Genomic DNA, 14457 nt, shown 5'->3' with positions numbered 1-14457 from the left:
TATAGGCCTATAGCACTCAATGGTCTATATATAGAGTAAATGGTGATGAGATGGGAAGAAGCAGGTATAGACAAAGAGAACTGTAGTTGGGCCACTTACATGGATACATTGGAAGCATACAGGAAACTGACTTCTTCAAAGCGCAGAGTTTTATTCCAGACAAAGAGAAGTACAGTGTAACTTTAAGTACAACAACTCTGTTTCTACTCTCTTTCATTTAATCCACATACATGCACACTATGGGGAGCTAGTAGGAAAACAAAAAGGAAATAAAATAAGACTACCCAATTCCACTTGCATGCACCAAGAATAAAAACAAGCCAGCACTCGAGTACAGTACAGCATTCCTTTATCAATCATTGAGTCAAAATCAGTCTAGGAGTTCAGCTATCAAGCCTTTTTCCCCCAGTAAGTGAAACAAGCTATAAGCACTCAGGTGTAACTCAGTTCATGCCAACCGAACAAGTAAATTAACAGCCCGTCACCACAACTAATTCAACAAAATAGCCATACATAATAAACATGCAAGAATAAACATCCAGCTGTCAGCAGTACTGCCTCAGCGAGGCTCCAAATTACCAGATTAAAATATAAATCATGCACAACTAAATCTACATCAGCTAAACCCAGGCCACTGGATAGCAGTAAACTCTAGTCACACACGTAATGGTGAAATATTTATGTCTAAACAGTCGCACAGGCCTATATTTCAGAGTTTCTGAATTATAAAAGAAATGTGAGATTTCACTGTTGCTCTTTTACCATATTTGTCTCTGAAAACAAACTTCAACAAACTCTGAAATCATACGACCGGTTGAAGCGTGAGTTACTGCAGCGACATCTGCGAGAAAGGAGAACTGCCAGAGAGCATTGCCTGAAATAGAAATGTCCGGCCGTTTTTCCTTGGCTGGAAGAATGTATAAACACAAATCCACTGTTTGTCCTGCGCCAGCCTTTTGTCTTCAAGCCCATGCACCATAAACAGACAGAAAGAGAGAGGCTGCTCTACAGACTCCTGCTGCTGACCCACCATGCGGCTGATACGTGACTCACTACGAGGCCATCGCTGCTACTGGAGTTCAACAAAACACATGCAGAGTGACGACTGAAAACAAAGATGTCTTGCTGTTTGACAAGTGACTTACATCATGCAAAAATCTGGGAAGAGTCACAGAATCAGGTTAAAGCGATGCCAGGAATGGCACAGGTTGTTGATATACAAAAGGAAAAACTGATGCATGGTAAACTGGCTCCATCAGTATCCATTCAGCTTGCTGACTGACTGAAGGTGGAGGTGGCGGAGGGGAATATAATGTTGTACCAGTGGATGCAGGTGGATGTTTCTCATTCTCCACCACACTGCAGCAGAACTGAGAGTACATAACTAAAAAGGTTCCAGCCTCATCCATCATGCAGGAACTGCCTTGCACACACCCACACACAGACAGACACACACATACATACTCGTCACAAGGAAATCACCACAGTAAGCCCATGCACAAATCCTGGCTTACGATGGCACAAGTCAAGTGATCCAATATGGATAACTGGCTGATTGAAACCCCAATTAAAATAAAGAGGGAAGGAAAAAAAAGAAAAACTCAATTCAAAAACTAAGAACATGCTTCAGGTAAAACATGGGAAAGAATATGTCACACAAAAAACACACAACCTCAAACCACAAAAACCAGAAAATAAATAAAATCAAGTGTACATTTCATCAGAAAGAACCCAGACTTCCATAAAGTGAGCATGCGTCAGTGTTGCTGTGATTCCCAGCATGCTGCTGTTGCATCAGGAGCCAAAAGCTGTCACAACCACTTAGCTACAGCACCGGGAGAGGGGAATACAGAAGGATTTCTCTATGCTGGGGGAGAAAAATAAGAGCATCTGACAGCAATCTGCCATGCATCGTCCTTTCACTGCGTTCCACTTGTGCCCTCCGGTGCAAAATGCACAAATCTCATTCCAATTGTTGCACGAGAAGTTGTAACGTTAGCGTGGCTGCAAGTTGTGCATCGGTTGAGGGGGGCAGGTAAAAAGACAACAGGTTAATATACAGAGGGCAGGGGGGGAAACACTTCAGAGGAAAAGTACCCAGCATGCCTTAGTGTAGTGTTCTTGCACCCCTAATCATTCCCACCACAAAAACAAAACATCAAAATAATAAATCAAGTCTTTTGGGTTTTAAAAACAAGAAACATATTGCAGAGGACCGGTGTGGGATACCACTGGGCTGCATCAGAGCATATCACTAAAGGGAGGATGGGAGCTAGCTAGCACGTCAGTGATCAAGCAGAATTATGGTGGGAGTAGAGAGAGGAGACAAGAAAAGAAGGAAGAGAAAGGGAGAGAGCAAAATTACCTCAATCTTACGACCTTCCACCAGTGTGCCGTGGAGCTTTTCCCTGGCTTTCTCTGCGTCTGCGCTGTTCTCAAATGTCACAAAGCCAAAACCCTGTGGTACGCAGCAGAGGTTAGAGAGGTTGATGGTGAGTGAGGGGCATGTCAGAAGGGATTGCCGACCGGTAGAGGACAATCTGCGGGACTCATTCTGACACTGTTAAACAGATGACTTTAGTTCTGGAACAGCGATTTCTCACGCGGACTGCTAATACCACATGACAAATAGTCACAGTTACACAGGAAATCTTTCAGCAGTAAGCCGGTCACAGCATTGAGTATCAGATGCTTGATGCGCACTTACCTTTGAACCCCTCTCATTGAAAATAATCTCAACATCCAGGATCTTCCCAAATTGCTGCGAAGAAATTTGAGGAAAGAAATATTAGCCAACAATCTTATATCAATAAGGGATCTCACGATTCTGTGCTTAATTAATAAAAGTCATTAAGGGCCATGTAAAGCTATTTGAATTAAAGCTACTTTACACTAGGGGTCACTGTTACACAAAAGACAACATTTGCATTTTAATGTGCATTTCTTTGCGTTGAACTCTGCTCCATTTCTTTCCTCCTACTTTGACACTCATACAAACATGATGACACAGATAAGAGAACACCCATCAGTCTCCTTTCTTTATGAGCGTTTCACTCTTTTGTCATTCGCTCTGAGGCAGCCCCTTATATGGAGGACGCAGGGTGTCTAGACTGATTTATTGATCCCCACCTTAAAAATGAGGCTCCAACAGTTCTTACCCCAAACATCTGCCTGAGGTCTGGGTCCCGGAAGCGGAAGGGGATGTTTGAAACATGGAGGCGTTTGGGGGTCCCTTTGGCCTCTGTCGAGTCTCCTGCTGAGCCTCCCGCTCCTGTGCCTCCTGCGCCGCACTGTACACCCGCCTCACCCTGAGACGTCTCCTCTGTCTTTACCTGTTTGTGGGAAGAAGAGGAGAGTGAGACAGATGGAGTCAAGTTATAGCGCTGTATAGATAGCAGGAGAAGAAGAAACAATGGAGAATAAACCGAAATGGAAAAAAAGACAAGCAATTTAATTTTATTTTATTTAAATGCCTGTTGCCTCAACTCCTCTCTCCTTTCCTCTTCAGTACAGCAAGTCAAAGAACTCAAAAGTTACAAAAATAAAATAAAATAAAGATATGACACTACGTATCTGGTCAAGCTGTGGTAACCAGAAAATACTGCCCTCCTATCCAGGTGTGAGCTGCACGGTGACTTGAGCTTTTTTTATTTATATAATACTCAATTTTTTATGTTTTTAACACATTGGTAAACAAAAAAGAAGACATGAATTTGAATAATGAAATAAAGATTCAATGTGAGTCTTAATACATTCTTATATTTAGATTAAAATCTACTCATTAGCTCAGTAGCGACATGTTAGACCGCTGTTATTTGATCATCATATCAATAGGTGTACTTAACATTATGTATTTAAAGTTAAATTTAACTGAGGGGTCAAAATGCCAGACATCATCATAAGAAAGCGTGTTCCTCAAAGAGGCAGCGGCTATGCTCAGAGGCACTGATGTGATCAGTGTGAAAAGCTCCTCCTACTTCTAAAAAAAATAAGAAGAAGAAACAAAATAACTGATCAAAGTTTCTTAAAATAACATGGACAAGTCAACTATAGTGAAAATAAAGAGCGCCCGTTGCATTTTATGCCTGTTTTCTGATAAGATACACGCAAAATCCTTCAAAGTAAAAGCCTGTGGGGATCGTGAGTCCAACTTGACTGGCGGTTTCTCGTTTTGATCAAGCGTTTGGGGTTTTTTAGCCTCAGCTAGTAACCCAGATGGGAGGGACTAGGAATCAACAATGAAACAAGCTGAGAAATGAGAAGAGGTGCGTCCACACAGTTTTGCCGGCAGCCTCGCTCTTATGCCCGTCTACACAGGATGCGTTCAGGTTTGTTCGTAATTAAAAGTTTGTAGAAAGGAGTCACCCAAATTCACATATCCTGCAGTCTAAAAGTTTAGACTCCAAGTAAAAGCACAGTTTTTTGCATCTGCATATAAAGTAGGGCTGCTCGATTATGGCAAAAATGATAATCACGATTATTTTCACTGAAATTGAGATCACGATTATTTGACGATATTTATTTCGTCCGCCAGAGCTTATATTATTTTTTTTACATGCTGTAGTGCCATTTGTGGGAGCATTTCAAGTTGCTATACATCAATACAACTGTTATAGCCCATATTTTAATAATGTGTATGCATTAAGTCCATAGTAACTACATTAATTGCAAAAAAGTGCAATAAACTACAAAAAAATTGAAAATCGTTTTTGTTTTTACATATATTTCTACTTGGAGAAATTTAAGAGGTTTATCCCTCAAAACTTTAAATACAAAAAAGTTGCAAAAAATAGTTTACAACAACAGGAAATTTATTTTGAGTGTCTTCATAGTTTTATTTTTGGAGATACAGCAATTTTTATATACTGCAGGAAAAACAAAAAAACAATCCTATGATGCAAATTTGCAAAGAATGTGCATGTGCATCAAAATAAACTATTTCCAGCAGTGCAATTCTAAGGCCTACAAGTAAAAAACTAAATTTTCCGCAAAAATGACGTCACTTGCGATAGTTCACGTTGATGTCTTTTTCAATGTGGGAAGTGTTAAGAACAGCTGATCGGATCGGCAAAGTGTTTCTGGAATATTATGTTTTTGTTCCTGCAAGCTCTTTTTATGCAATTTTTGCAAAGCTATATGTGGAAGGAAACCGTGACCGAGGACAAGCTGATGGCATAAGATGTAAGTACAACTCCTCTGGTTTCATATGGAAAAAAATTTATTGTGCTAGCTTAGCGTTCAGGTTCTACAGGGATTTAAAAATAGTTACACAAAACGAGCATGCTGCTCTGACCGGCTTTAAAGGTTTAACAATAACAATGTATTGAATAATGACTTTAAAAAATAATATAAAATAGTGTGCAAATACTGATAACAGTGCAAATGTTTGCAATATAAGAAATAAATGAAAAATGTGAACTTTGCAGTGTTGCTCTGTGGTGCAGCTACGACACCATAGCAAAGTTTACACACTGTGTCTACTTGATCCACGTCTGACTCCGCGAACCCATAATGTTTCCACACCACTTAAGTTTTGTTTTTTTTACCTCTCTTTTCAACCAACGGCAGTCACTCTCCTGTCCAAATAACTTCTGCTTAGCTTTCCGAGCTTCCCTCGGGTCCTCTTAATTGTTGTGACGCGTGTTCGAAATGCAGAGAGGTGCGCTTGATTTGCCACACGGAGCAGCGCGAGAGTAAAGCATGAGGGAGGGGCTAATAATCGGCTCAGTCATTTTTAATGATCGTTGAAAGCCCAGATCGTAATCGTGATTAAAATTCGATTAATTGAGCAGCCCTAATACAAAGCGAAAAAGATTAAAACAGAAATGTCTCAGTTTGATCAGATGAAGATGAGATGAATGCTCATTTCATGCCAGTATCTTTAGGGAGGCAATGTGATCATATTGACTTTTAGCAAATGCAGTGAGATGTTTTTATTTTATTAGATTTGGCTGTTGACATTCAAGCTAAGCTAATATAAACACAACATGGGAATTTAGATCCGTAGCTCCTTGCTATTAAAACTAAAATCACCTGACGATTATTTTACTGCTGTTAGAGGAAAGTCAACTAACCGTCAGGTGTCGGTAATGAAGTCTGCTGAGGAATGCCAAAAACTGAGCAGGCACCCACTGTTACCTCAGATTTGAGAGAGTTAATATTATTGTGGCAGCACAGCGTGTCGTGGTTTATGAGATGAATCATTATCAACTTGTAAATTCTGAACACATTTTAATGATCACTAAATCACTGTGTTTTTAATTTTCTATAATAATTAGTCAACAAAACACACCTCTCAGCTTTTCATGTATTCATGTATTTTGAAACTGGGTTTTTTTTGGAGACGTGAAGTATAAATGTGCCCGTCTCTAAAGCACTCTGGGTCAACGTCTGTTGTTTAAATGTGCTTTAGGGTATTAAAAAATAGACAACATAGAAAAAATAGGTTCAGACATTTTCCATGGATATTTAAGGTACACGGTTTCATTTCCACAAATGTTGTAATACAGTTCAGTGGACTACACACTGAACTTAGAGGATAGTATCAATCGATCTGATACCAATACCAGTTTTTGCTATACAAACTATTCATATTTGAATCCGTCCGCCCACCTCTACAAGGTATCAAGTATATATATATATAAATAAAAAAACAAAGGGAAATGAAATCGTGGTGCTTACATTGCTGCTGTTGTTGTTGGTGGAGGTGGGGGCTCCATTTGCACCAGCCCCTACCTCTGCTGCACCTTGGCCTCCAGCACCAAACATGGCCCCAGGGCCAAACTCTGTTCCTGGTAGACCGTTTTGAGGAGGGGGTGGAGGTGGGAATGCTGTAAAGGGTGGGGCCACCAAACCCTCCTGTCCTCCTGTCGAATCCTGAGAGCCCTGCGGGAGCGGGGGAAGGAGGGGGAGACAGAGACAGCTTAACATATATTCTCAGTGAGCTTTTTACAGCGACTGCAGCTCCCTGACGGAGAGAGAATGAGGGGGTTAAAATCCTGCCTATCAAATTTCACTCTCTCTTCCTCTCTCTCTCTCCTTTACCACGCAGTCACTGCTTCATTCCCTGCCTCGCTTTACCTCCATATCTCTGACAGGCATGTGTTTTCAGTCAGCCGACCATGAAATATTTACAGCAAACAGATCTATTATTAGGGCAGTATGGTGGCGCATTGGTTAGCACTGCTGCCTCACAGCAACAACGTCCTGTGTTTGACTCCCAACATCTAGCTGCAGCCTTTCTATGTGGACTGTGGGTAGCCCTGCTTCCTTCCACAGTCCCAAGTCATTATTACTGGGGTTAGATTAATCTAAGTATGAATGTGAGTGCGAATGGTTGTCTCCCCAATAGACTGGTGACCTGCCTCTCGCCCTGTGCCAGCTGGAATAGCGACCCCGATAAGGAGGGGATCATCTATTATTAAGTTGCGAAATTTGATACAAGGTTTGAGATACAAAGATGCTTCTAGGATGGATCGACAAGTCGGTAGATAAATACTAACAGCGGCATGTAAACTGTGACATAGTTACATACACTGCTGCATTGTGTGACTACTTGGGAAGATAAGCTGTACTTCAGATTAGATGCGGGAGCTTCACTGCCTATGGCTCTGTATCAGCAGCAGGATCACCTACAGATTCTTTAAAGCTGCTGCTGCTGCTCCAGCACGCTCACAAATACACACACATATATATCTTTATGTTGTGTGTGTTTGGGTGTGTGGTGACTCTGCACTATTGCTTGCTTCAATCATTTCACACACTCAAGGGCATTTACAGCAAAGCCAGAGTAAAAGAAAGGTAGAGGATGGACGGGGAGAAGCAGAATGATTAGATTAGATTAGATTAGATAGAACTTTATTAATCCCTCGGGTGGGTTCCTCTGGGAAATTCGATTTCCAAAAAAGCACAGCACCGACAGAAGTTACAGAATATTATATATATATATATATATATATATATATATATATATATATATATATATATATATATATATATATATATATATATATATATATATATATATATATATATATATATAAAATACACACACACACACATATATATATATAAATACAGAGACAATATAAATAAAATATACGAAGGGGATAAATAGAATAAATAGGAATAAAAATAAAAATACAAGTGAATTGCACATTTCAAGTATTGAGTCTATTGCACTGTTGACTGTTTACAAAAGTATTGCACAAAAGGTATTGCACAGTGAGGTGAAGAGGCACTACAGCTTAGTTGTTCCCCCCTCCTTTGTCCTCCTGTTTCCCCTCCCTCTCCCCTCCAGGGAGGAGTTAAACAGTCTGATGGCGTGTGGGACAAAGGAGTTTTTAAGTCTGTTAGTTCTTGTCTTTGGGAGAAGCAACCTGTCACTGAACAGACTCTTCTGGTTGTTAATGGCCGTGTGCAGAGGATGCCTGGCATTGTCCATAATGTCCATCAGTTTCTTTAATGTCCTTTTCTCTGCCACTGTCACCAGAGTGTCCAGCTTCATGCCGACCACAGAGCTAGCCCTCCTGATCAGTTTCTCCAGCCTGGATGAGTCCTTCTTTGCTGTGCTGCTCCCCCAGCACACCACAGCATAGAAAAGTACTCCAGCAACCACCGACTGGTAAAACATCCTCAGGAGCTTCCTGCAGATGTTAAAAGACCTCAGCCTCCTGAGGAAGTACAGTCGGCTTTGGGCTTTTTTATACAGGTGCTCTGTGTTGCATGACCAGTCCAGTTTATTGTCCACCCACAGCCCGAGGTACTTGTACTTGTTGACCACCTCCACCTCCTCCCCCTCTATCTGAACCGGCAGTGGACCTGCTCTAGACCTCCTGAAGTCCACAACCAGTTCCTTAGTCTTTGAGGTGTTGAGTTGCAGGTGGTTTGTGTGACTCCATGCGACAAAGTTCCTCACCAGACTTCTGTACTCCTCTTCCTGATCATCCCAGATACACCCCATGATGGCTGTGTCGTCTGCAAACTTCTGATGGATTTATTTTAAAAAAAAAAAAAAAAAAAAAAAAAAAAAAAGGCCATCAAGTTTGGGGTCAGGGCTGCTTTTTTTCTACCAAGCTAGGCAGGATGACACACCGCATCCAACACCATTAACCACTGGTCTGGTCTCTGCCATGGGCTGTATCTGGGCTGGGTGACGCCTAGAGACACTCTGTCTCCAGACAGCCTTTTTAATTAGGCAGAGTAACTAAGATGCCGCAAAGCAAATGGGCTCTTTCCCTTTCTCTAATCCTATAGCCCGACTGCTTACTGTTCTTCTGCAGTCACAGCCGCAGTGGCTGTAAACAGTCAACCGAGGCTAAAAGGCCCATCTGCAACACAAGCAGCTTCCTGGAGTCTGAGCCCAGCTGATAGTGGAGGAATCAGAGGAGACTGCGTAATCCACAAACAGGCTGGAAAAATCTGGGGAACTCGTCCACTACTGTTCTGACTGCAGGACATGCATGTTAGGGGAAAAGGAAAAAAGAAAACTGTGTGTTTTGCATCCAACTACGGTCTTTGTCACCTTGTGATAAAGACGGCCCATCAAAAACCTGTTCAAAAAGAGATAACGCGCCATTAAAATTCATTAGCTGGGCCTTAGCCTGGCTATGTTAAATCAAAGCTTAAGCGTTCTTGTTAGGGCATGTGAGCTCATAAACGTGCAGTAGCCTGTGTTAAGCCACCAAAGGGTGTGTTCTTCAGGCATATCCCGACCCATGGCTGAGTCACAAAAACACACTCATAGTGCAGAAAGGAGGAAGACTGAGTGGAGAAAGGAAAGAGTGACAACATAGCAAAGAGGAAAGGGGAATTAGATCGGGCCTGAAAAAACTGGACTACGTGCATTTATGCAATGCTAACAACTCAAGCTGCCGTAGTCAGCCAAAGACAGTCACACCTACTCGGCAACCAATGAACTGCTTTTGTGAGAGGGGGAGTAATTCTTTTTAGTCTACATTACTATAAATACTCATAAAAGCTATTGTTATTTTAAAGGGAATCCCTAACTATTTTTCCATGTTGTTGAGAAACCAAGCTTCACATCCAGTTTGGGCTGCTGTGGACCTGCTGCTACTAACAGACAGCGGGGCTCGGTGAAGCTGTGGCTGCATGCGAGAGTCCAAACCTTCAAATAAACCAATCCTGGTGCGTTTACACTGAAAGCCTTGAGCCTTTCACACAAACATTGGTAGAACAACACTGACAGGTTAGCTGAGTGCTTTTGCATGATAGGTTTTGTTGTTTGCTGAGCTGTGATGTGCAAAAGTTTACACTTGACTTTTTGATCATCTGTTCTCACAAAACACAGCCACACTGACTATTTCCAGCAGTAGCTACGGCGTAGATTTCCGGCTGAAGCATAAATCCACAGTAATGGCAGACCAATATTAATTTGGTCTGATGAGAGCATATCAACCAAACAATGGACCAGATGACCTCTTCTAATGCCGCCGCCTGCTTGTAGCATAATTAGTTATACGAAAAAAAGCATCTTGAAGTATTGTACCATTCATCATCCTGCTGCTGAGGCTTAACAAAACAAACAGAGTGCTTATGACCATGTTTGTGGACTCAGATACCAAATTGAAAGATACAGTTTTTTTAAATGAATTATTGGATAAATAAATGAACTAATAAACAGGACAAGGAATAAAGCTGTCACTGGATCCAGATCAGACTGGATAAGACTACAATGTTAGGGTGACACAGGCATTCCCGACCCGCTGACTAAGGAGCAGTGCTGCCCTACATGGCAGCGTCACATACTGAAAAAAGGAGAGAGGGGGGAAAGGAAAAAGAAAACCGTGGAAAAATGAAAGGGGGACTTAGCGGGGAGAGAGGAATTATAGGAAATAATGAGACACTGCATTAGAGTTACGTCTGGTTTCAAGAAAAACTTTCCAAAGGAAGAATTTTGACGCTGTAAGATAAGATTAAACAGGATATGCTTCTTATTAAAGTGTCATGAAAAGCAATCTGAGCAAAGGTGAAAACAGAGTAGCTTCAAGTATCAGCTGAAAAGCTCACAAAATTAAAACCTGATATCGCAAATAAGAAACCACGACATATTCATCCCAAAACACACAGTGGGCAATTTACTTGAGAGACCTGAGACTGTGTTTTTACATACACACAGAGGATTCTGGCGGGGGGGGGGTCACCTTAGGTGTTGACACCAGCCACAGAGTCAACACCCAAATTGTGATGATGCTGAAAAATTCATGACAATTTGTCTATTGCAACTATCTACTAAGTTGTCTGGCTGGAGGCAGAAATACTACTCACAGATTCTTCTCCAACTGCAGTCCATCTATTTTTCCTTTCCCTTCAGCTGAAGTCAGTGTGCCTGTGTTATATCTCCCCCGTCCACCCACCCTTCCCTCCCTTCATTCTTGCCTGCCACGCTTGATGAAAGCAAGAGGGCCATATTTTTTCGCCTTCTTTCAAACCCACTGGCTCTCTCTCCTCTCCAGTCACTCAAAGCCCCAACTGCACTGATATGTCCATCAAACAGGCCACAGCCCCATCTCCTTATACAGCTGCCTCTATGCAGACGCTGCCTCTCTCTCTTGAATGTGCGCCAGTTGTCATTTAGAGGTACATCCATAGTGCACTGGCTCACATCCAGAGGACACATAGATAGATATCTGGCAACAAAAGTGCCTCAACACAGAACCTTAAGTCGAAGCTCCCGTTCCATATGCTGCAGCTATAACTGTAATCAGAAGCAGCTCGTAGGTTAGCCTTAACCACCGACTCCTGTTAAGGCTGTCAGGAGCTTCCGGAGTGATCAACGGCGAATATTTAATGCTTTGGTTGGAGCTCTTGAGTGGGAGAGCAGTGGGTGGGGTGCTGCTGAAGACGATGAAAGCAGGACACACAACTTTATATTTAATTAAAAGGCATTTTCTCTTAAGGACTCTGGTTTTATAACCACAACGTCGTCTGACAAAAATGACCACACGCAGCTTTGCTATTTTTACAACTGTTTTAAAATTAGACACAGCCTAAAAAAAAAGTCTTTTATTTTTTATTAATATCACAAATTGCACTGCCTCCATTTTGGTAACAAACTACTAGAACAACATTGCACATGTGCCTTTTTGCTTTTCTCTTCCAAAAACTGCACAGAGATGACTAACAGAGAGGTGCAGAGAGTGACCCCATGCTCGATGGCTAGTTGTTGCTAAGGAGGAAAAAATAACAAACTCCAAAGAGTTGTCAAGTTGGGAAAAACTAAGCTAATTAACTGAGTAACGATGACGGTTGGGGATCAGGGAGATATCCAAGCTGAGGTGGTGTCGATTTCCACTCGTTTAAAATAAAAAATTAACATAAACCAAATACCTAACCCGCTGTATGAACTACAGACTAACCCCACGCTGTCTGTCAGTGTCAGCGGCTCCGCAGCTCCGCTGAGATCTGTGACATGCAGCCTGTCGGTTTTTGACAGCTCTGATCAACATCACCATCAGTATCATTACCATAATCACACAGACTTCTCTCAAACACTCGCACTCACTTTGGGCGATGTGTCCTAAAAATAACCAACCAAAATTGTTTTCCTTTAGAAAAACTGCAACAGTCAATATCGGCAGTGTGTTGTGCAGTAAGTTGGCCTGCGCATACAATAATGCATCACGTGCAAGACTGTCAGTGTTTTTATGACAGTTGATAAAGAGCAGCTGGAGCACCATCGCTGTGCTGAAGTAAAACCATCACCGTCTGAGTATTTGGTCAATTATATGAAGGTCGAAAAATGAATCACAATAATTATCGTGACAATCAATTACTCCTCAATAATAGTAATAACGGGTTATTAGGTTCCATTTATTTAGATGACTGGATTTGATGTTTTAATTGTCAATAATGACAGTGAGTTGATATTAAAGGGTTTAAACTATTGATCAGAAAAAAATACATTTGCAAAGCAACTTTTGGCTCGGATGAAATTATAACAGGGATTTCATTTTTTTTTTTTTTTTAACAAAGCATCAACAGAACTGCAGAATAATTAATGATGAAAGCTATGTTAAAGTCCCACAGCAGCGACTGAGGCTATAATATGATTTTATAATGATTTAATAATATTTTTCCAAAAATATTTAATATTATGAGCAATTTCAAGAGCAGTTTAAATTAAAATATAAACCATAAAATTTCATTAAATCCCTCATTGAGATATTCCAGTGAAACCCAGCCATGGAGGCCTCGAGCCAGCGTTGGTCCCAAGCTCAGATAAATTGGGAGGGTTGCATCAGGGCGGGCGTCCAGCCTAAAAATCTGTGCCAGACCAAAAATGCGGATCGTGAAGAATGACCTTTCCGTATCAAATCGGTTGAAGCAGCAGGTCAGTGGAAAATATGCCACTGTTGGGAAAAGACAAAGGATGGAAGAACAGGATGAGATGAAAGCAGATGATTTACTGTGTGGACCCTTAAGAAAGAAGCCAAAAATGGAGAACAACACTGATATATTTCAGTGAGGAACTTGGATGCCAATTTCAGGTTAATGTGTCCAAATTCGCTGCACACTGTCTGCAATCTTTCTACTGCATGATAATTCAGTCCAAACACTTAATCTGCCCATTTCTCAGCCTGACATGTGATCTGCTGCATTATGCATTTCACCAATTTCCAAATCATAATAACAATATTTCTAAGAAGTATGCTGACTTTTATGTCATTATGGCACTCAGCTCATCGCTGCACTTAACACTTAAAAAATTAAAGCCTCCCGACTCGTTCATTTCAACCGATTTACAGAGCATTCAGCAGTAAAATCATCTGTTAAACCTCGATCACTGACAATTTGCAAACATTAAAAGGACCAATAAAAATCTAAAAATCACATAAGTTCAGAAATCGAAAATCTTAATCTACTCTTGGATAAATCTTAGATTGCCAACACTGAAAAATGCTACAAGATGGACCATTCGTTCCCTGCTGCCATACCTTTTGCAGAAGATGATGAAATGTAAAAGCCCAGCAGCACTGACTTCCTGCTGCAGTGTAAGCTAGGGTATGGTGTGTGTGCACCCAGTGTTACACTGCTGTTTATCATGCAGGGGAAGGTAACCTAGGAGATACAGTACCGCATACATTTCGGCTTCTTGTTCTGTGTGCACGTATTTGCTGTGAGGTAACATGCGGAGTGCTTTCACACCTCAACCCGCATCGCACAGGCCTCGGGCAATGGCATTTAGAGCAGCAGCATTAGTGTCGGACAGCATCACGGTGGCTTTTACAGGCGGTGGGAGAACAGTTAACCCTCAGGTGGAGCAGTTTCACACAGTGCATTAGACCACCAATATGGAGGACTCTGGCTCAGTGTTTATTTTGGTAACATGCACGATGTGTGTCCCTCTGTAAAATTGGGAAATTAGTTTTCTCTGGAAGTTTCTATTTTGAGACTTGCAAAGCACAAAGAAACACCCATAATCAAAAAGGATAACAA

The 14457-nt window shown here is 41.4% G+C and overlaps 1 protein-coding gene across 9 annotated transcripts in view; it reads right to left on the bottom strand.

Moving 5' to 3' along the window:
* The window catches only part of LOC146710870 (RNA binding protein fox-1 homolog 2-like), a 55874-nt gene that overhangs the window by 21279 nt on the left and 20138 nt on the right, over nucleotides 1–14457 (bottom strand). For all 9 annotated transcript variants that reach the window (XM_085453529.1, XM_085453530.1, XM_085453524.1 and 6 more), the window contains 4 exons: nucleotides 6682–6885; nucleotides 3159–3332; nucleotides 2708–2761; nucleotides 2366–2458 (listed from right to left, as the gene is read on the bottom strand). In XM_085453529.1, coding sequence (XP_085309655.1) covers nucleotides 2366–2458; nucleotides 2708–2761; nucleotides 3159–3332; nucleotides 6682–6885 — 525 coding nt within the window. The remainder of the gene's footprint in view (nucleotides 1–2365; nucleotides 2459–2707; nucleotides 2762–3158; nucleotides 3333–6681; nucleotides 6886–14457) is intronic.

Source organism: Copadichromis virginalis, linkage group LG4 (assembly GCF_057382275.1).
Source record: "Copadichromis virginalis isolate Kocher_CV1m ecotype Utaka linkage group LG4, C_Virginalis_male_GT1.1, whole genome shotgun sequence".
NCBI lineage: Eukaryota > Metazoa > Chordata > Actinopteri > Cichliformes > Cichlidae > Copadichromis > Copadichromis virginalis.
This window is presented reverse-complemented; position numbering and strand designations above follow the sequence as displayed.